This window comes from Gobius niger (assembly GCF_951799975.1).
Source record: "Gobius niger genome assembly, chromosome: 11".
Classification (NCBI taxonomy): domain Eukaryota; kingdom Metazoa; phylum Chordata; class Actinopteri; order Gobiiformes; family Gobiidae; genus Gobius; species Gobius niger.
The window spans coordinates 20,292,117-20,315,003 of record NC_136862.1 but is presented as its reverse complement, the minus strand read 5'-3'; the positions used below and the strand labels follow the sequence as shown (position 1 = coordinate 20,315,003).

Here is a 22,887-nt window from a genome sequence, read left to right as displayed (position 1 = left end):
GGTTTTAGCTGCTGTCTAGTCCCATGCTCCGAGACGTCCGGAAAACCCCCTCTGAACACCGTGAACACAGCCAATTTGCAGGGATTTAACTACTGTCCTTATTAAACCCGTTACATTAGCACCTTCCAGCCAATCAGAATCGAGCATTCACCCAGACCATGGTATAAAGACAAAAAAAGCACCTTGTAGGGTAGGCTATGTTGTCTGGGAAACAATAATCCTGGATTATGTATGAAAAAGCAAGAGACGATCTGGATGTCCCAAGTTGAAGAAGTTTAGTTCAAGCCTGGACAATCATACAGAGCATTGATGATTCAGACTCTGGCAATACATAAAAGAAACTAACAGTTGTCATCACGTTGATAAGTAGGAATGACAACAAGCTTATCAGAAGATATGTAGGTAAACCACAGGTGGAATGGACATATACAATCAAAATGTTGTAGTTTGACTCTACAATGTGACTAATTATAATAGACATTAGTGAAGGCCGAATTGATTATCTGTTAATAACCGATGTTCTGGACTTGTTTCACCTCTGCAAAAAATGATCAGTCTTCAGTCTCACCAGATTTGTGCCAAAAGTACAGGCGATTTGTGATGTGAAGCGGTGAGTGCAGTTTCATCTTCGGCCCATCTCTCCGAGTGGTGAATGGGGGGCGGTCAGCAGGAAGATTAAGTTATCGAGCACTTGTCCAAAAATAAGATATGGGCCCTCAACAGTCTTGCTCGAGTCCCTCTGTGCAAGGCTTTAAAATGGATTGATCAGACTTTGTTTTTCTGTAAAAGATGTGATGGGAATTCACCACGGCTGTCCCTAAAGTGTTTATCATTTACTCATGACTGCATTTACATTGTGTGAGCCTAATATATTAGGTTAGCACAGTAGACCATATCGAGGGTCTTCCATGGTGTTAGGTTTAGCACCCATAAGGCCATGTCCTCACATCAGCCAGGCATACTTGACACCCGTACGTTTACCTGACAAAAAAAGTAATTATTTTTTCATCGTCAAATGCTGAAAACAAACGCATGAATCATTTTTCTTCGAGCCTTTGATGTGTTGCAACATTTTTCAGTGTTTAGAAAGTATTTTCAGAATTCAGACATTTTCCAAGGCAATTCAAAATCTATTTCTTTATTTCTTCAACCTTAATCACAAAAACTTCACTGAAGCCGAAAAATAAATGCATACGAGCCGCATCTCTCTAAAAGGACATTTATCATGACAAGTCAAGACTGAAGCAATGATAGAAGTCTTTCAACAAACCGTCACTCGCCGGCCGTGAGAATGTCAACATAAATATTGTACAGGAGATCAAAGTCCTGCTAAATGCGCCCACAGCTACAAAACACCAATCCCGCTTGACACGAGCCACTCAGGGCATGCAAGTTACAAAAAACATCTCCTGGTCTCTAAGAATCTGTTCTAAATAGCCGTGCTCCTTTCACCGTAAACGCCAATCTCAGTGTCAAGCGAAGGAAGCCAGGCCACTTTGCAGCATTTTGAAAAACTTTGCTTTTTTTTCGCTACTTCCCACCTCTGTCTTCCCCTTAAATTGAAATGTTAATGGGATATTGAGTGGTGGCGGCGCTCCTCCATTTAGGCGACATTTTCTCCTCTGTAGCTTTTGCAATTTTATGAGATATTATTTGCCCGGATTGTTCTCCCTCTTGTCTGCTTTTTTCTGTTAGTTTTAATTATACATGTGCAAAGATGCAAATAACGATGCAGCACACAACACATTCTCATCCCACTGTTTCTCCCATTGCGGGATTCAGATTGAAAATGTGCAGACACGTGATTTTAGAGGGAGGGCGGAGAGGCCTCGACCGTGTTCGAATGGGAACGTATATGGAGGACTGTACCCCATAAACTCAAAATCAGCAAGGTTTAGGATGTTACAGTTTAAACGCTGCACAGAAAAAGTAAAATCAAAATAATAGGCCCACAGTAACTGATCTGTGCGGGGCAGGTTGTGAACAAAGAGGACGCTATGGCATTGCCCCGAGATCAAGTGGTTTTGGACACAAATAGTTAGTGTGATCCTTAAGGGATTTAACCTCGTAACGCCCGCCTGAACCGAAACAGGGACAAAAAAGGGTAGAAAATGCAACAAAATAGCCACAAAGGAGCAACAGGAAAGTGACAAAAATTTGTGATGAAAACGTATTTTAGATTTGGGTAAAGCTGAACCGGAGAAAATGCACAGGTTAATGAGCCTGGCTATTTACTAGACAAAATATCACAAGTTATGTTTAGTCTGGGGACCACCAACAAATGCATTTTCTCATAGGAGAGGTGTGGTTTCACGGTGATGGGTGCTATAAGGTCTATCGTAGGCGTCTGCACATAGCCATAACCAATTATATGAATTGTTACCGATGACGTACCCGCTGTAAATGGTTAAAGCTTGATGGAGTCATGTTGGATCTGTAAAAAATTTTTTTTTTTATCGCCGAATAGCGCGTCATCGTCTTGCCGTCCCTTCTCGTTCTGTGATTGGTCCCCAAATCCATGCGAAGATTTCGTCCATGGTCCCCAGACTGCTGTACAGTTCAAAATGATGCACACACAGCAGCATGGGCATTGCCAGGCTACAAGTTTATGTCAACCTGTCCCAATGGCCAGGTACCTGTTATTGGGATACAGAGATGCTCAATTGGCAAAAATAGAATAAGATAAACAACATTGCTTTCATAGCAGCAAAAAGAATCCTTACGATCGATAGGGTGGCAAAAACCCTGCAAATTAATATGTTTTGCCACAGAAAAATGGTTGGAGGAATTCACAGATCTGCTGACTTTGTGAAAGTTATTACCGGTAATTGCAATGAGAGTATTATGATTGTACAATTATCACTTGTGATTCACAGTGAAAACAATCAGCATGCAGGAGCCTGGTATTAATGAAGGCACTAAAAAGAAGCTTTACTATATAAAGGAAAGTAAGTCACTTAAATACAGTCTGTGGATTTTCTGTTGAATTGAATTGCCCCTGAGGCCCTTGAGATCCATCTAAAATTATGACATACATTTCTAAAACACTGTGAACACAACCTTTTATCCACACATGGGACTAGCACAAAGGTATGACTCTGCTGTAATGCTGCCATTGCAATGAGGTATTGCTGTTTCACTGCCTCCGCGACGGCATCATTAGTATCGCTACATCTGATTTGTCTCGGGTACATTCACTCATTCATCTTCCCACCCTCCCCTGTGTGTTAATTACATAGAGTCATGCGGGGCAGGGGCTGTCTTGTTTTGCGCTCTCTCTCGGGACGGTCTAACATGACAGATATGTGCCACTCGGCTCCGTAATGGCCCTCTGTGAAGCTTTGGCTGTGCCCATGGCTCTAGCCTCTTCCTCTAATGATGAAAACTGCCTTTGTCTGCTCTCCTGGTTTAGCCTACGGGATCCATCTCCCTAGAGGACATGTCAAAAAGCTAAGACCAGCTTTAGAGTGGAGTGGAGAGGAGGAAGAGCAAAAGCGCCTTAAAATTAGGGAAAACATAACAGGAGTTGGTTGTAACGGACAAGTTTTCTAGTATCTGCACCATTGCCCCCAGCCTCTCCATTGAAAAGACGACCTCCCCAGTGCTCAACCCCTCTGTATTAGCCTGTTGTGCTTTTGATTAATAACCAAGAATGCATTTTGTCCTTCAGCAACTCTCCACCCACTCAGCGCAGCGGCAGCCACCCCGCTCGTTTTAATTACACCGTGTTATAGCCCACTCTCTCCTAAAAACTCTCTTTCATATATAATCCATGCACTGTGCTGAGTCAAGATGAAGGTGGAAAGCCCGCTGTGTGGCTGTTTGCTAGCAGCAGCCCCGGCCTCTCCAGCCCCCTTTTTTGTAGTTTCCTCAACAGCGAGGATGCACCACGCGCGGCACCAAGTTTGTGAAGTAACACTGGGTCAGTCCTCTTCATCACGAGGAGAAGGATTTCAGGCGCTTGTTCCCTTTGTGCTGCGGCAGCGATGCACTAATAATTGTTTACTATGAGGCGGTGTCGGCGGGCTAATTTTATAATCGTTTTGTTTATCTGCTTATTCCAGTCGATAACTTATTTCAATTCTAATAATACAGGCTTTATGTTCTGTAACGTTCGATTGGAAAGCTGACAATGATTGAAGGGACTTTTTTTTCTTTTTTTTTTTTCTTCACATATTCAGCTCTCTGCCTGTCATTTGAGCTGTCATTTCGCAAAGAAACATAATAATTTCAGGTAATAACTGTCTCCTGCTGCAATATTGTTCTGCCGCTTTTAATCTAAATCCACCCAACGTAACAGGACTCTTATCAATGAGCAAGAATTTTTTCATTACTATGACAATTCAAACTGGAATTTAACACTTACAAACGGGTTGTCGATGAGGCCATTCATTTGCAGCTATTTTTTTTTTAGCATTTCCTTTCAGGCCGAGCACATTTGCAGTAGTGTTGCCTCCTCGGACTGTGATTACTGCAAATTGCGTCCTTATTGAGGCGTTAGCAGAGCCTTCCTCTGGAGCCCGCTTGTTGACTTCCCGACATTGTTGCAAAAAGTGTTGGAACAAACTTGGCCCTGGGCACTTGTAATATTTATGAATAGATCTATAATGAATGAGTTTTTTTATTTTGTTTTCTTGAAAGTTGTTGCTGTAGATCAGGTGAATGTATTGTTGTTTTTTTAGTAGCATAAATGTTTCAGGAGCTTGACCCACCTGTCTGAAAGATTTGCTTCGAGTGTTCGACGGCAGCTACGCCATTTTTAGACAACGTCTTTCAAGAGGGCAAACATTATTATGTGATGTGATGACCCTGTGATGCATCTCAATCTGAAAAGATCCTTATATTTTGAAAGACTTTTTGCCAGTTACATGACACTTGTCTAACTCTCTCTCAAAGGTCATTGTGACGCTCATTCACAGCTGTCTGATGGGAAGACAGATGTATTTATTTTTTGACCTGAGCAATAGCAATTTCACAAGTATTATGCCTAAAATGCTACGGGTGATTTGCAACTGTAGTTACAGGTCCAATAATGCACTGACCATAGTCTAATAAATAGCGTGAAATTGTCTGAAACCTTCTACGTCTGGGAAGTGTGCTGTACAAAAACATCATTAGGTTTAACTAAAATAAAATAATATGTATTTAGAATGGTTATGGCGATGTGTAAACAGGCAGCAACCTCCCTCTCTCTCGGTACAGCTGCATTTTTTTGCCTTTTTCTGCAAACTGCATTTGTGGTTTCTGTGTTTTGTTTGACTGGGTACATTCGTACATCTTCACCGTGTTTTTGTGGAATTCTGAGGATTTTTTTTTCACTGCAGAGAGTCCATATTGGTCCTGAAGAAGCAGCTTTTTAAAAGTAAACAAACAGCTAGCTTACCAGCTAAACCCATTTGAGACCTACACATTTCTTCTTCTGAGAAACTGAAGAGACACCAAGAGCCCCCCACACCTGCAGCACAGGAGGCGTCACAAGAGGAGCTACAGGAAACCAAAAAGGGTCAGACGAGGAGGTATCCGGGTGAGACTCACAGCTAAGCCACACAAGCGTTCTATTGTTCTGGCTAATGGACGTTCACTGGAGACTAAAACAGATTAACTGCTAAGCTCAGCCCAGAAGATGGTGAAAGACTGTTGTGGAGCGGTGGGAGCTGCGCAGGAGGAAGAGGAAGGAGGAGGTGGAGCTGACCAGTGCAGGACACCACGCTCTGAAACAGGAACACACCCAGGAGGCGCTGCACCGTTTCAGAGGATCAGAGGAGACCGAAGGCAGCCAGCCAGGTTTCCTCCGGGTGCTACAGTTTCCATTTCTTCCAATAAACATGCTGGTGGTCAGGTTGGTCCACAGTGGCGGTGCGGCTCAGTGGCGGCGGCTCAGGACTAACACCTGAACACGATTTCGTTGTCCGCTTGTACAATGACAAATAAAGCACTTACCCACTTACTTACTTACTTCACAACGTACTTCCATAATGCAGCATTATGCTCAAACACAGACACACATCATCCATTTGTCTCGCACCCAAACCCTATTGGTCACGCTCTCAGTAAGTGCCGGATTTAACCTAACCTGACTTCATCATCATTAAACTACCAGCTGTGTAAAAATTGTTGATAAAAATCAAAATGGTTGCCTAGATTTAGAACAAAATTATTGTTTCATTTTATTTATTTTTATTTTTTGTCAGATTGTCCACCTGTCCTTTTGCCAGTTTCCACGTCCACCAACGCCACAGTAGTGGACCATTCGATCATGAGTCCTAATCTGACTCCACATAGTTTAAGAGTGTGTCTGTTTCGGGATAGATGTTGAGCGATCTTAGTTTTGCTGTGTGTGGATTCAGTAAGGGGTGGACGCAGCATGGAGCACCCCGGGGAGCCGCAGATTGTGGGCAGTAACAGAAAGCCCGAGCGCAGACGAGAGGCGAAGATTGAGGTACCGAGACAACAATTAAGGCTCGAGTCTGGTGCAGCGCTGACCCCCTGCCAAGCGTAAGACTCTTATGTTGATGGCTCCATTGGCAGAAAGTCATCTCAGGTGCCCCAATCCCCTTCTTTACGCCGGAGAATCATCCGCTTCTATATATTTTTCCACCATTTGTCACAGTCTGGTGCTCAGCCGTTTTGTCACTTTTGTCAAAAAGGGAAAAAAAAAAACGTTTTGAACTCGACATTCATCCACTCAATCATATACAGGCTTCCGGCGTTTAAAGAAAATAGAATGGTGTAATAAGCCAACCGACTATAGCAAAAGGCAATACAATTGACCAACCAAAAATCAAAATATTATATTAGGGTCCGCGGGCACTGCACCGCTAACGTATTAATCATTAAAGAAACAAAAATAGGTTATCCTTGGAAATTTTAAAAACAAAGTAGAACAACAAATTTATTATCAGGAGTGTTAATCAATTAAAGTAGTGTCTGTAATTCTATGTTAGTGCCTTTGTAAAAAATGAATGGGCTATTGCCTACAAAGTGAGCAACTCATCTAAATACATCACTTTGAAAACAGTGGAGAAGAATAATGGTGTAGGTTCTGGGGCGATCTGAATCTGAATGTGCAGCCTGTTAGTGTTTTTATTGGTCCCTGCGCGTCGGTGGAAAAACAGCTCCCAACATTTATTGTTTCTCTAATACCCCTAAGTTCTTCTTGTTGATAGATGATGCCTTCACTGGCCCTGAGTCTCTCTCTCAATCACATCCTTTCTCTTGCCGAGGCGAGAAGGGAGAGCAGCCCGAAATGAGACAGGGGCGCACCAGGGCTGGACCTCGTTTGCGATGCGCCGGGGCTCCCAGCTGATGTGCTCCGTGGGCAGGAGAGTGGATGGACCTGCTGCATATGTAACTGTAACAGCGCGACACGCCGGGCCGCCTGAATAACTTCCGGAGGGGTCTCACTTTGAAGACAGTTGTATCAAACCTGTATAAAACCATAATAAAAAAAGGTGATGCCGTTATTTATGAATATGAATGAGCCAACCGCGGGAGCACAACTTCAATAGGTCTATCTCAAAACACACTAATGCAACACCAGAACAAAGGCGTCCTCGATGGCCCTAAAGAGCCAGTGCTGTCTTTTGAGCTTTTTTGTTATAACGTCATTCAATGGAAAATACCTGAAGTCGTGTTTTTGTTTCGTGATCTTGCATCTCCGTCTGAATTGTTCACATTGTGCTGCTCCTCTGTGTCTTTACAGTCCGGGCAGCTGCTTCGCCAGACTTGTTCTAATAATAATTTCACGCTAATAACACCAGACAGATGTGGACCTTTGCTTGATTTCAAGTGCTTCACTCCATGTGACAACAGAGGCTGATGGATCAAGTTGTCTGTGCCAGTGTGCGCTCGTGGATTAGGACTGAGCTAAATATATTTGAAGTTTTCAGTTGTATTAAAACTGTCCAAAACAGTTATAGGTGGGTTGAGTTGCTAAATGATTGATCGAGTTGTGTACGATTTATCGGCCTTAAAGGAGCAGGTCACCGTTTATCTGAGATATGTTCTTACCTGAGCTTAGACGAGTTGATGCGTACCTATCTGGTCTTTACGTGTGTTGTTAGCATTTAGCCTCTCCTCCTCCATGGGGCCAAACGGGGGTGAAGTTAGAAGCTCTTCCACAGTTTCCCTATTTAAATATGGTTACATGAGTAGTTACACGAGGTACCCAGTATAGTTAAACAAAATTAAACATGTCGTTTTTTTAAGCGGATAAAAAGGGGAACTATATTGTGAGGCGTAATAATACCTTAGGAGCACTTCAACGCTAAATGCTAACAACATCGTCGGTCTTTTTGCGTGACTGAGTGCGCGCGTAAAAACCCGACAGGTACGCATCAACTCGTCTAAGCTCAAGTAAGAACATATCTCAATGTGGAAAACGGCGGCGTGCTCCTTTAATATTACGTTTTTACAAAAAAGTAGTTCCACTAAAAGTCACACTAATAATTATTCAAGTGCATAAGCATAAAAGATGGTAGTCAGTATGTTGTATCTGTCAGAGAGATTTGTGTATATTAATGTAGTTCGTTTTATATATATATTTATTTATAGTTATATATTACAAAAAACATGCAAACACACTTAAAAAGCTTGAACAAAGGAAAGAAAAATCCACTCACATCCTGCCTCCTCTTTCCACAAAAAATGTATATTCAAACAAGATACTCATAGTGGATAAAGTGTTATATTACTCAAGTAAGAGTATGTTACACATGAGTAATGCACATGAGTAAAAATAACACCTATATCGCTTTCCAAAAGTATTATATAAAGCCTAAATAATGCGTAATATTTTGGACCTTTTCATGTTTCTGCTTTAAATAATGATTGCCCCCTTCTACCTCTCTCATTGGCAGAATCCACGGTGTTCATTCCGGAGCAGAGCCTCGCAGTGGAGGAGGATGTTGGAGAGCTTTTCATCCCGGTTCACCGCAGCGGAGACGTCAGCCAGGAGCTTATGGTGGTCTGCTTCACTCAGCAGGGTACGGACTAGTCTTTCTCACCTCCTCTCACCCGCTAAGCCTCTCCATATACTCTTATATTGTCTGAGAGGGGAGCCAAAAACTGTTGCTTCACAAACAACGGCTTGTTTACGTCTTTCAAAAACAGGCGTTAAAAAAAAAAAAGCAATAAAATTTGAAGCGTTTATTGTCGGGGATCAATCTCTTCCCTCTGCAAAATGTGTCTGAAAACACATTTTGCTGTAAGGTCTGGTTGAATTATTCAGTTTGCGCACATGTTTTTGTAATATCTCTTGGCATACCTCTATCCCTCGTATTTTTTTTGGCTGCCAGTCAGAGCGTGTGAAATTGTTATTCATATCGTTCAAATGTATTCATCATTTTTTTTCACAAATGATACCTTTAAAACCCCACAGGTGCAATCCAACTTTTTTCAAATGAACCGTATCTTACCAGGGCTTTTTTTTATTTCTCTGGCCTTTTCTTTTGGATTGCCAAGAACATCTCGGAACAGCGAAGATCATTGTTTCATTGCTAAAAGGACAAGTTGTAATTCTTTCTCCCGGTGACAATAGCCCGAGGGAAACTTCCGCTGCTGCCCCTCCGCCAGTTTATCAATATCATCTGGTTTTCTATTCAGTGGTCATATTCAATACACCCGCTAAATCATATTTGAAAGTGCGCTGATGATCTAAATAATGGCTCTTCTCTGATTAAGGTTAAGCGACAACAGAGGACAGCGCAGGTTAATGTTTTCGTAGAGTCAGCGGGGGGACGTGATTTCACACCATGTTCTGACATTAAATGAAATACAGGCTCACCTCAAAGTCACTCTGCTCTTAAAGGTCACAAAAAGACATAATAGTAAAAGTCTGCCTTGAAATCTGTAATCATATTTGAGCCATAAGGTTTTATTGTTAAAGTCACTCGCTAGTTTTATAATAAAGTTCAGAAATGATTGGGAAAGTTAGAATGTAGGGTTTCATTCTTTGTAGACACAACCACAAAAATGACATATCCAGTCTGTGAGCTTTTCGGGCAAGAATTGGCAATAATTATCAATGAAAAACTAGACAGATTTTAATACTTCCAATGGCAGTAGAGGGAAAATGAAAGCCCGAACATGTCATGCAAAATCGACTTTTTGAGCTTTAATTAGATCATGCTATAACGTTGTTTACTTGTCAGACATATCATGCAGTTTTGAGTTAATCCTGTTAAATTGAGCTGTTTCTTCTTCTATGGTGTCAGTTCTGTATTTCCGGGATACACTTGCGTCATTGATTCTGAGCTGTTTTGTACTTTTGTAACTCTGCTCATCACGCCGGGCTAGACCATACCATAAATAAAAACTGAAAGGTAGTTTTTAAATAAGTTGTTCCTACTGTTGCCAGTAGGAGGAGCCCCAGTCAAGGTCTTCTCAAGCTCTTGCCTGTATTTCATTGTTACCAAAGGTGCCGATCCTGTGGGTGCTGCCGGGCTCAAGTAGCCTGGTGAGACCAGACTGATGCCTCCCCTCATTTACCTATTTTATACAGAGGAATATCAGTCTGGGACCCACTCGCTACTGTTGGCGGCAGTAGAAAACTCAAACAAGCCCATGCAAGCAGATTTGTTTATTTGCGGTCACGTGTTGTTCGTGAGCAGCGTCACACACGGGACACGCAAGTTCCCTCAATAACAATCTACAGATGGCGCATGGGAGAGAGAAAGAGCTTTTCACCCAATCGGCGGTAAATTGCCAAAAAATACATCGACAGTGGGTGAGTTTCGTGATTCATAATCCTGCGCGAATATTAACGCAGAACCACTAGTAACACCGCCTCATGGGTAGACGCCCGCCCTTCGCTGATTGGTTTACTCCACTTCCTGTTTGCTTGTGCATGTACCGCTGTGGAAATGCAGTTGATGCCACGGTCGCCAGACTGGTTTCCAGGCAAGGGCTTATGCACTCACTCAAATCTTTGGGCACCCAGGCAAATTCCCTATTACAAAATGGTTCAATGACTATAACATGTACATCACGAAAGCCGTCACTCTCTTCTTTTAACATGCAAGCGCTAGGTTGCTGCATTAATTTACTTTAGGCGAGGCGGATGCGAGATGCTTCACTTGTTTAGTTCTGTAGGTAGAGCACCTGGCTTTTAATCATGAGTTTGTTGGATTGAGTGACCAAGCTCTTCCACGTTTTCCCTTTTTAAATACATTTACGTGAGCGGTTTCACGATCCAAATATAGTTACACAAAATTAAACATGTCCATTTTCTAAGCGGATAAAAAGGGGTACTATATTGTAAGGCATAATAACACCTGAGGAGCACTTTGACTTTACTGTGCGGACGTCAACGTGCTCCTAAGGTGTTATTGTGGACCCGTAAGAAGCTTATGTGTCACACTTAACAAGGCCCGGATCCTGTGTTTTTTTTTAAGTCTATGTTTGAGCCCCTATACATGATATATCCACTTTAAGTCAAGTAAATCTGTTTTGAAAGATCAAGTGTAAAACCAACAAACACACCTACTGTCCTACTTTCTGTTAGTACTCAGTACATTATAAGTTATTTTCTGTCATCTATAGGCACTGCCACTGGGACAGTCCCTACCACAGTGCTGTCATACTCTGACTTCATCTCCCGTCCCGAGGAGCACGGCAGCATGGTGCGTTTTGACAAGGGCGAAAGGGAGAGGCACTGTCGCGTGGTGATCATCGACGACTCTCTGTACGAGACGGAGGAGAGCTTCAACGTCACCCTGTCACTGCCTGTAGGGGGCAGACTAGGGACGCACTACGCCAGCAGCAAAGTCACCATTCTGGAGGATGCAGATGATGGTAAGTGACTTTAAAATGTTACGGCTCATGATTTACCCACAACTCTGAGTAGTTATATTAATGAAGAAATACGAAGAAAGTAAACTTAAAGGGGGTTATTATAGAGCTTGTAGTGTTACAATAGTGTTCCTTGCAAAATATGTTTATCCTTTCTTCATCCCCCCCCACCCCCAATTAAAAAATCCAGGCACTTTTTAAAGTCTTTCTACAGATTGCCTTACAAAAACAACAAAACTAACACCAGAAAAAAATAACCTACTTGGCACCGCATCATGTGTGTGCTTAAGTGCCATGTAAATATCCACTCTTATCTTGTCTTATGAAAAGCAGGGCATTTGTTGCACATTGATTGGCATTAATAGCACATCTATACTTAATCCTCAATTCTAATGCAGTGGAGAGTATTTAAAGCTAGTTCTCCTTCCCCGGGGTTGTCCAAAAGTAGTGTTGCGTACCACGATTTGAGTGATCGAGATGAGGGTTGAAGCAGCGTGACACGGCGCGCACCCCTCTGGCACATCGTCAGGTCTGTTTACTCTCTAATTATACTGGATACTTCACATACAGGGCCCGACGGGGACTAGTGTATCATTGCACAAGTCCCAAGTTTGCATCGCGTATGGACAAGATCACAAACTCGATTAAAAGGAATATGTAGAGATATCAATTCTGGGACATCACGGCCGCAGGGAGCTTTCTTCCAATCTACAGGCGCGCCCGACACCTCACTATACCCAATTGATTTACTTTAGAGGCGAAAAGAAATGTCGGCAAACCCTATCGAAGTCCGCCTGCACTTTCAGGTCCACTGCATCAGTCTGACTCCATCCTCTGCATGAGCTCGTCTTCCATCACTCCCAACGAAAGTTACTACCCTTTGAAACATCACTGCATCTTTAACTCCACTATCAAGTGTTGCCACGGTGAATTGTCTGCCTACGTGTAACCCTATCCTCTGCATCGCCTTACAAGTATTTCCTCTATATCTATACATCTACACCATATACTTTTCCTAGACCCACTGCTTTCTTTTATATAATGCCTCCTTCAGTATATTCACTTACCTTCCTCTGTACAGTCTGGTCTTTCTGATCTCCAAAAATTGATCTGTTCTTTTCATGTTATTTCAATCCACTCTTGGAATTTCAATATACTTTAAGGTTTTTTTCATTTAGTTTTTAATTGTGTTATTATTGCATATTCATTCTTGAGCTCACAATACTTGCTTTCTCACATAATGATGTCACAAGGTGGTGTAGAGACAGTTGCATCAGAAATCATTACTTGCCAATGACTGGTAGCTATTGTTTATAACTTAAGTCAAATCAACTTTTCAAGCTTTTACAGTGTTGCACCTACAGAGGCACCGATCCAGCTTTTTTTGCTTCCGATACCGATATGTGGGGTTTGAGTATCTGCCGAGATCTGATCTTAACCGATACCAAGAGACTTTCATAAAAGTGGCTTTCTCTGAGTGAAAAGTGAAAGGTCCTCTTTACCTCATTTTAAGGTCAATAAAGTCCTATCTTTTCTTGTCATCAGTTATCAGATATATCTATTAATAAACCAATGGAGAACAGTTAACAAGGATCACTGGATTTTTTTTATACTTGGCTACATGACAGGCATTTAGGTTGCATTAATATAAACAACTAACATAAAGTGATCTAATCATTACAATGTGTGCATTTAAATGTGTTAGATCAGTTATTCTTTAACAGCATTTCATAAACTAAAACCCAAACACTTGGCCACTCCAGCAGTGGTTTATTTTATTAGGCTACTTTTTTCTATCTTAGTTTCTGTCCCAGCGGTGATTAGTTCTTGTTAGCATTAGCATGCTGCCGCTAGCTTTAGCATGCTGTTGCTAGCCGCAGCATCATGTGCAGCGATGCAAAATACATTTGCGGAGGTTGAACTAACTCAGCAATTGAATTCTCCAGGTTCTTAGCTTCAAGATGAGATACAGTATGTCCATATTCACTTTCATTAAGTCTGTGAAAGTTGTGTTTTTAAAGTGGTGAGAGCCAAAAATCGGTTCAGTATCGGATATTTGTAGCCGATACCCCATATTGTATTTTTCTCAGAGCATCCCCCCTAGTGTAGCACTTTGCATCATTGTGTGTGTTTACAAGCGCTCGAGATTCCCGGTTATTAGTTATATTTCGGTTATGGCAGTTTTCGGGATGTGGTGTTAGTATGTCACTGAGAAATCGGGAAACTCAAATCCCTTGTTTACATGATCAAATAAGGAAACCCGGCTTTTAGTATTTAAGCTCTGTCCGTGCAGGCACATACATTATATTTTTTAGCACAATACGGTAAAAATATGAAAAGCATAAATTTGTGTGGCTTGTTGTGTGGCTTGTTCTTTTGAATGCCCACTTTCGTCTAAATGTTTTGTTCATCCACTACATCCTGAGCTACGTCAGACGACAGCGATGGCAGATTGCGGATAATTCCTTACGTTTACCTTTGCTGGGGCTGTCTTTGCCACTGATGCGGACCAGGCAGCACTGGGTAAAGGTTTGAAGCCGGGGCTGGTGTGAGAGAGTGGAGCTCATGGAGTTCACCGATAGTTAGTGGAACTTTATCCGGCTCTGTGTTGTAGTGGACCCCACTCTGCTGCGTCCGGGAGGACAAACGGCCGCCGACAGTTTAGCATAAATCCACATTACGATGCTTCTTTCCATCATAAATATTCACTACTTTTAGTTCTTTCATGGTTAAAACTCCAGAAATGGGAGCACTTCAGACTCGCCGCCGCCGCCATGTTTGTTAACGGCGCATGAGAAGTTTCTTAAAACCAGACAATAGCATATGCATGCCGCGATATCAGTTTTCTCAAAACTAGGAAACTGCTATTTTCGTGTTTTTATTATCAAAACCGGGTTTATATGATCAAATACAAAACCGTAATATTCAAAACTCCCAATACTAACTGGGAAACTCGAGCCCTTTTTAAAACACTCATTCATGCAGTTTGAGTTATCATTTTGTCCCCACGTCCGCTCCAGCCGGCATTATTTAAATCATTATACTAGTGGTGGGACTCGATTTAAATGTTTTAATCGAGTTAATTACAGATCTGTAATCAATTAATTAATTAATTAATGCGATTTTTTTTGCACCTAAATTATACAATAATTAGATAGAAACATGAGTCAGCAACAAATGTATTTATTATTGTTAATTTGTATAGTTACATTTATATAAAAGTAAAAAAAATGAAAATAAAGCAACAGGGCCATAAAACAGCGCCTTTAAGTGTTTAACAATTGCTAAACTGAAATCAAAGGGCCATTTCTTACACTGACAAGGGTTATTGTGGCTCAGAGTGGGCGTGGCTGGAGCGTTTTTTTTAGGCTAATGCTAACATTAGCATCAAGGACGTCTCTGTGTTTGCCCAACACGTTTTGCATTGAGATGGTATTTTAGACTTGAGTAACTACGGTGGAAGGTGAACTCTTTTTTACACAACTTGCACACAGCAATACAACAATACAGCTGTCTATCATCCCATCAGGATGTCCTGCCACAGGGTGCTCGCTCACTCAAAACATTGGGTTTTATGGTGCATGTACTTTTAAATATCCAATCAATTTTTCACCGATTTTCAAATGGTTTGTTATAAACCTCAGAGATGTAGGTATGACACTGCATACATATGAATAAAATCTTTGTTTCAACATGTTCCACTCAGAATTATAGCCGCGTTAATAACATTTGTAAGAAACCAAACCATTTGTAAATCCGTGAAGATTTGAGCGAGATATGAGGATTTGTGTTTGTTACTTGAACTCGCCAGAAAGCTTCCCTGTGGCAAGATGGCCGCCCGTTATGCCGGAAGTGACTCTGCCTTAAGACTAGCCTTTATATATATCTATGGAGTGAAGCGTCGCTATCCATTGCTGTTGTGGGCGGATGTGCGTCAGATACATGGGCGTACCAGAAACACGCAAATAGAAAGGTTCCGGCTCGGGAGTTCCGACTTGGGCGGGGGGAATCGGGGAAAATACGATTGATGGCGTTTAAAAATCGAATGCGTTAATGGAAATGAACGCGTTAAAGTCCCACCCCTAGATTAAACATATTAATACTGTACACCGAAGAATGTTTTCAGCCACGTCAGGCATGATACCTAGCGATCTGTCTGCATATATATTACAGCTGGATTACTTTCACTTGTTTGACCATGTTCACGTTGTCTACACTCTAACACTGCGTCTGTTTCTCTCACTGCCACCGTCTCTGAACCGCGCAACATCTTGGTTTTGAGAAAGTACGCAGTGTGACGATCCCAGAGGTCAGGAGAGCCATTCAATCTCACTTATACAAAGTTGCGATTAACTTTGTAACATCTTTTAGTGCTCTTTTTTTTTCATATGAAGATCAATTGATAGATGGATATGATTAACTTACCCGCTGAAAGTTAATGATTGCCTCCATCTTGGGAAGACATTACTTGAGTGTGATCAATTTCTCACTTTGAAATTGCAGTTGAAGTTTCTAGCGGCATATCTGTCTGCCAGCTTAATTTGTGCCTCAAAGAGCAGGAAGTCCCTCGCCGCTCCAGTAAAATCTCCTTTTCTCTTCATCTTCCGTCTAATTGTCACCCCTATCAGAAAAGATAGGGCAGGAATTTGGAGAAGGCAGCTCGATAAATAATACAATGACAGATTACTAAGGGGAACTCACTTAGGGTTACAAAACAATAGTGCCACGTCAAATAGGATAGTGCGTGTGCAGGCATCGAGAGGCTGGTTAACAAGCCACATGACACGCTGTCACATAGTTAGTAAATTGTCAGAGGACTTCAGTCGTGGTGCGGAGTTCAAAGGGATGGAAATGTGTTTGTGAAACTCCAGAGAGAGATGATGTGTCATTTTTAGCCTCCCGGAGGATAGTGCGCCGCCGGATACAGCTCTAATACCTGCACCAGACAGTCACACAGCAGTCTGCTCCTGACCCTGACTCATTCACGATGAATGGTTTCAAAAACGGCCGCCACAAACTGTTTACTTACTGTGAAGGCAAACTTACATGCAGCTCACAGCCAGAGTTAAGTACATTTGCAAAGTCCAAGTCCAAGAGTCGCTCAATTCTTGAAGAAAAGTCCAGCTTCGTATGGCATTGGAGGAATAGTTCACCCAATGACCAAAACAAGTGAGATGCTTATTTCCTACAGTAACTACTGTAATTGGCACCGTTTGGAAAATAATTATATATTTTTTCCTCACTTTGAGTGCCTTGTGGAGGTGCACTGCATTATAAATACTTTATAAACTGAGACCACCTACAACATTTATTTTTTTACTTCGCCGTGACGCGAAGTGCATTAAAACTGTTTTCCAAGGCTAGCTGGCGTGCGTTATTTTCGTATGACCACACACATAGTCCGGTTATATGTAAGGATTAAACAACGAGGAGCCGTGCATTAGACGGTTATAATGCACGACGCGGAGTCAAGAACACCACGACGCGCAGCGGAGTGGAGTAACACATTTGAACGAACTCGTCCTAGGGCGTTGAACGCAGCGACCCCTCGGGCATCGCCGTAGCAACGCATAACAACGCATAACACAGCTAAATCAGATAAACAGACAGGAACGAATGAGATGGATTTTTTTGTTTCATTTAAACCTTTTTGGCCAAAACAAAACTTTTAATGAATGGAAAGTAGAGGAGAGCAAGCAAATATGAGCTTTCCATTTCTATTGAAAACATTTAAGGCACTATTCTTTATTTTCAGACCTACATTAAATGATCCCTGCACTTAAGCATATTTGGATGGATAAGTAAAGTCAAACATAAAACTTCAGGTTAAACAGCGTGAAAGTGAAATAATTCCTGGCCAGGAGTGCTGAATATCGATGTTTACTTCCACGGAAAAGTGCTGGGTTAGTCCTGTTGTGTTGTGATCCTGGCGATACAGCGTGTGCTTATGTTGTTTTGTTGAGCCTGACGGAGATCCTCACAGCAGCGAGAGAATGGCTCCCGGTAGTTTGGCATATCTAGCCAGTTTAGTAAATGAAATAACATTTGTTAGAAAATGTTTGTGGGACCGTGGTATAAGTGGATTAAACAACTCGATGATGCCGTGCATCAAATTATAGTATCGAGCACGGCTCCTTGTTGTTTAATCCTTACTTACATGCTCTCTGTCTTTGCCTAACCCTGCCTGTTCTCTGTCTCCCCTGTCCTGCCTTGTCCTCTGTCCTGTCTCTTGTTACTGTAGTTGCCAGTGTTCTATGTGAATTTTCATTAATGAAATGTGTACAAAAAAACGTGTGTATTTGCTCTCCTAAGACCTGATGGTAACTCTTCTGGGAGCGAGACATCTCCCTCTCGTCTCCAAGGAGATGTTGACTAAAGGAAGCCAAATATGAGATTTAAATAGGTTAGGTCCTCATTCAAATCCATTCTTTGACTGCCCACTGCAAAAATAGCATTTTCTGCATTGAACTGGTCATTGGGAGCATGTTTTGGATTGTTGCCATCAGTATAATCCTAAATGTTACGCAGTGTGCCTTTAAATAGATAAGTAAAGAGCACTGAAGTGTGTTTACTGAATACAACAAAAAACAGTTTTGAAAGATTTTGTGCCATTTTTCTGCTTGGAGGTTACCAGTGCACCCACACATTCACACAGTTATATTGAAGTCTCCATCTGACCCTGACTCTCAGAGGAAAATGGCCCATTAAAGTTACCACTGCCTGTTTACCCAAACTCGCAGATGGACTTTAAATTTGACATCAAAGTTAAGTGCACTTGGAAGAGTCCAGGAGTGACCGTTACAGTCCTCTCTGGCCCTGTTTTCCCTTCCCCTGGGGTCAAAGTCAAGTTCATCCTGTGCTCTCCTCCATCTCCTCCTTCCCTTCTCTCACTTTAGCTGAAAAAGGCCCAGGGGTGTCAGTGCTAGATTTAGTACTTTATCAGATTACGGTGTATAGTAGCAGTCTGCCTGGGAGTTGTGCTCTGCATGGCTGCACCCCACGTCATGAGCCCGAGTGACATCTCCTTGCCCCCTATCAAGGACAGAGTACACACGCAGCCTCCTGCTATTGTGCATTGGTCAAATACTGTACTTTTTAAATGATTTAAGGGCAAATCCCAAAGCAGCAGGAACATATATAAAATGAATTTCATTAAGAGTTTGCTGTGGACAGCTTATTCCAGTTCGCCACTATACCGCTTGTCTGCATATTGGCTTCTTTCAACAACACTTACCACAATTTGATGTGTTAATCTTTTTATCATTCGCTGTGAACAAGATGCAAAATATGTGATATAGCTTAATCACACTTGACATAATTTACATGGGTTCATGCATATACACATCCGACAATAGACATTAGCGATATATACTTCCTATACAGTTAATAAAGTGTAGCAACCAATTTGCATTTATTAGAATAAATGAATGTATTACTACTACAAATAACTGCGAGGAAGCTTAAGTCACAGACTGTAATACAACCATTGCAAGCACATTTGAATTGAGTAGCGCATAATATCCATATCTTGTTTAATTATGGCATTGATCTTAGTGATTAGTATGAAAACTACTTAGCTAAAGCTTCTTCCTGTTAGCAATGATGGTTCTGCCAACTATGGGATTTTGGCAGCATTACCTCCGGACGATGATCAGTTCCAGAGCTGTGACCCATTTCCTATTTAGTTTTTTGCCATTTTTAACTCTTCAAAAACATACTTTTCATTTAAATCTCTTACTTGCTGGCAGGCCATACTTAATAAAAGAAGGCTGTTGTGCATGGTTTACCGTGTTTTTATGTATGGCTGCGTACCCTGCATGCCTCGTATGCCTTATTTACATTGAGTGAATGAACAGAAGACTTATCAATTACTTAGAGGAGGTGCATAGAACATGAGGGAGCGACTCAATGTTTATCAATGAATGCAATAACCAACTTGCAGTCTAACTTTATTTGGACATTCAAGAATGTTACAAGTGAAGTGCTCCAGGGGGGAAACTTAAAGCAGTACTAAGTAACTCATGCCCCTACAGGACATAACCGCCACTGCAGGTGTCGTATCATGTTGCGTTTTTTTTACTCATTAATTGTCCGTGAGATACTAAATAAAGTAAATACTACGCTGACAGAAAAGAGAAAGGGAGAGAGGGATATTGTACAACCAATTACACAATGGAGATCATTTTTTTCACTCAAACTGGGCTGTAAAGCTGTTAGCTTCTTCTTCGTGATTCGATTAGTGTGTATTGGTGGCTCTGACCCGTAGGCAGCAAAGTTGCAGTTGTGGTTTTCTGGCCAGACACACCAGGGGGAGATGGAAGACCCCACCAATCATCACATTAACACCTCTTACCCCCAGAGTAACTTAAGGAAAACAAGTTACTGCTTTAAGTAGCGTTGCCAGCAATGAGCAAAAACAAGAAAAAAAATGCACTAAAATATGCAGATAACTTTTTGCTATTTATTTTTGGAAACTCCTGATCAGCCCAGACATCTATAATACATGTATTCTTTGCATGACTGAACACGTTTTTAACTTCCCTCTTTACATTTTCCGGCCTGCAGTCTCCTGTTTTACCCTAAATACATGTAACGTGTTATGTTTTTTTTTTCCCACTTGTCAAATAAGCACCTTCGCCTATAACGCATAGTAGAGAAATGTGCGGTCTGAAATTACCATGTGGAGGATAAAAGCTGCAGAAAGGAGCATCACTTAGGTCTTGTTAGTCACATCCTTCTCCATCCGCGCTCCACAGACAGCTGAGAATGCTCTGTAAACGGTATTTAACAACACACACACAAATATGCTACATTCGAGCGCACGCACACTCTCAGTAATTATCCCAATTTGGCTTCACACCTTCGCAGCCCTCACACAAGGCTAAGTGCTAAAGCAAAGTGCTGAAGCTGCGCAGCCCCTGGAGGGAGAGGGTCGCGCTCATCACTCAAAAGATTCATTCGGGGCATGTGCGAACACGCGGCTCAGTGGTCGTTTCCTGTTTTAGGGTTAAAGTCATATGCCTCACAAACCAGGATCCTTTGGCATAGGACTTATTACAGGCAAACGTATGATCTTTTGTAGCACTGCAGTTATTATTTTTTGATAAATCCGCTTGTCAAACAATAATTTACTGTTGCGCTTTTGTGATTTCATTAAAGACTGTACAAAAGACAGTATGAATTGTTTTGTTAGTACAGAACAATTATGTATTTCTAGAATATGTGTTGATTATTTTAAATGTCAAATTAGCCTCTTAACCCCCACCTGAAAATGCACTCGGTTAAGGCGGGGGTTAAGAGGTTAGTAACAATGTGTTGTTTAGTTGTTGTGGTAGGAAGTAGGGCTGTCACGATAATTACTATATCGACCTATCGTTTAAAAAAAATAACAGATAAAGGTTATATTTTGGGCTCGATATTTCTCGTCTGTGCATTTATTAGCATTTCCCCTTTGATTTCTAACTGAAAAGTGAGTTACATTATATTTCATGTTCATTGCAGCTTGTGTGGGGTTTTAGTATATGATGATGCAGTTTTAGAGCAAAGGTTTACTGTCATTTTTATACCTGAGAGTTGACAGCATCTAGTATTGTTAGAGTCAATAATATCGTTTATCGTGCTAGGCCTGTCACGATAACAAATTTGAAGTTCAATATATTGAGGCAGGAAAGTATAATGTTAGTGTTATGGATAAAATACATACACTTGCTTTGGTCAGGGCACTACAGTCCATCATTTACCCCAAACGTATCTAGTTTCCTTTAGCAAATTTGACTTCGCTGTTTGTAAACGCTTCAGTACTTGATACATAAACCTAGAAATGCGATAAATACACACAATAATAACTATCAACACTCAGAAAAAAACAATTACTGCTGAACAAACAAGCCGACGCACCCCATTGTTCACCCATGGATGTTTCCCCTCCTACACAGTCTGTATGTTCCTTGTTTGCTTGTTTGTTTTCATCTCTGTTAATACCACATTTGCATCACAATCTGGCTTTTACATCTGTTTTGTGAAGCGAAGTGTGTGGGAGGGAAACAACAGCCGGTCTGAGATGGAAACAGGAGGGCACAGGTGAAGTGTTGGACGTATGCCGTAACATTTGGGTGTCAGTCAGTCAAGTCAAAAGTCTTAACTACTGCGGTCAGTCTATCCTTCAGGCGTTTTTACCCCTTTGTCTCCTATTGTGCAGTGATTTCCTCATAGCTTTTCTGCAGCAGTATTGGATTCGTGACGTGAACTCTAACATGTGCTCTGCCTGGACGGAGACGGCTTCAATAGGCAGTTCCGTTCACTTTACAGTAAAGCAATATACCTTCCTCTAAAATTGCATTCGTTCAACTTAAAATGTCGCCTCCATCAAGTTTATTATTCTGTATCTAAATGTAATGTGCTATTTCTGGACTATGCCGCTCACTTTATAGGAAAGAGCTTAAAACAGGTGCGGGATAACTTTCATTTCTGTCTGTTGTTTGGGCTCGGCGGTGAGAGTATGAAGTTGTTAAATCCACATTGGCCTGCCTCCTCTTTGCTGCCTCAGGAAACAATGCCAGTTCAAACAAGCCTTTGAGCAGTCTTGGGGGCCCGCTTTCTCTCACTATACCACCTGAAACACACACACATATAGTGGGCTCAGGAAGTATTCATTCCCTGCCATTTATTTCTTTGTTGGAATACTGAAAATGTTCATACTTTTCTTCTTGAATAAACTGTAAATAAGAATATTCACCCAGGCATTGTATAGAGGCTGTACATTAAAGGAGCGGGCCACCGTTTTTCCATACTGAGATATGTTCTGACCTGAGCTTAGACGAGTTGATACACACCTGTCAGGTATTTGTGTGTGCCCGTGGAAGAGCTTGGTCGCTTCTAGTTTCACCCCGTTTTGGAGCCATAGGAATATACTGGGAGAGGCCAAATGCTAGCAACATGTTTGGTCTTTTTGTATGATTGAGCACACACAGTTCTTCCATACTGAGCTTAGACGAGTTGATACGTACCTGTCTGGTCTTTGTGCGTGCCCGTGGAAGAGCGTGATAGCTTCCAATGTCACCCCCGTTTGGAGCCATAGGAATATACTGGGAGAGGCCA

General features: G+C 41.7%; 1 protein-coding gene across 1 annotated transcript in view; it reads left to right on the top strand.

The window, feature by feature from the left end:
• The window catches only part of LOC306970884 (FRAS1-related extracellular matrix protein 2-like), a 101,519-nt gene that overhangs the window by 50,740 nt on the left and 27,892 nt on the right, over positions 1 to 22,887 (top strand). Inside the window, exons 5-6 of the mRNA XM_079566946.1 lie at positions 8,859 to 8,984; positions 11,542 to 11,793. Coding sequence (XP_079423072.1) covers positions 8,859 to 8,984; positions 11,542 to 11,793 — 378 coding nt within the window. The remainder of the gene's footprint in view (positions 1 to 8,858; positions 8,985 to 11,541; positions 11,794 to 22,887) is intronic.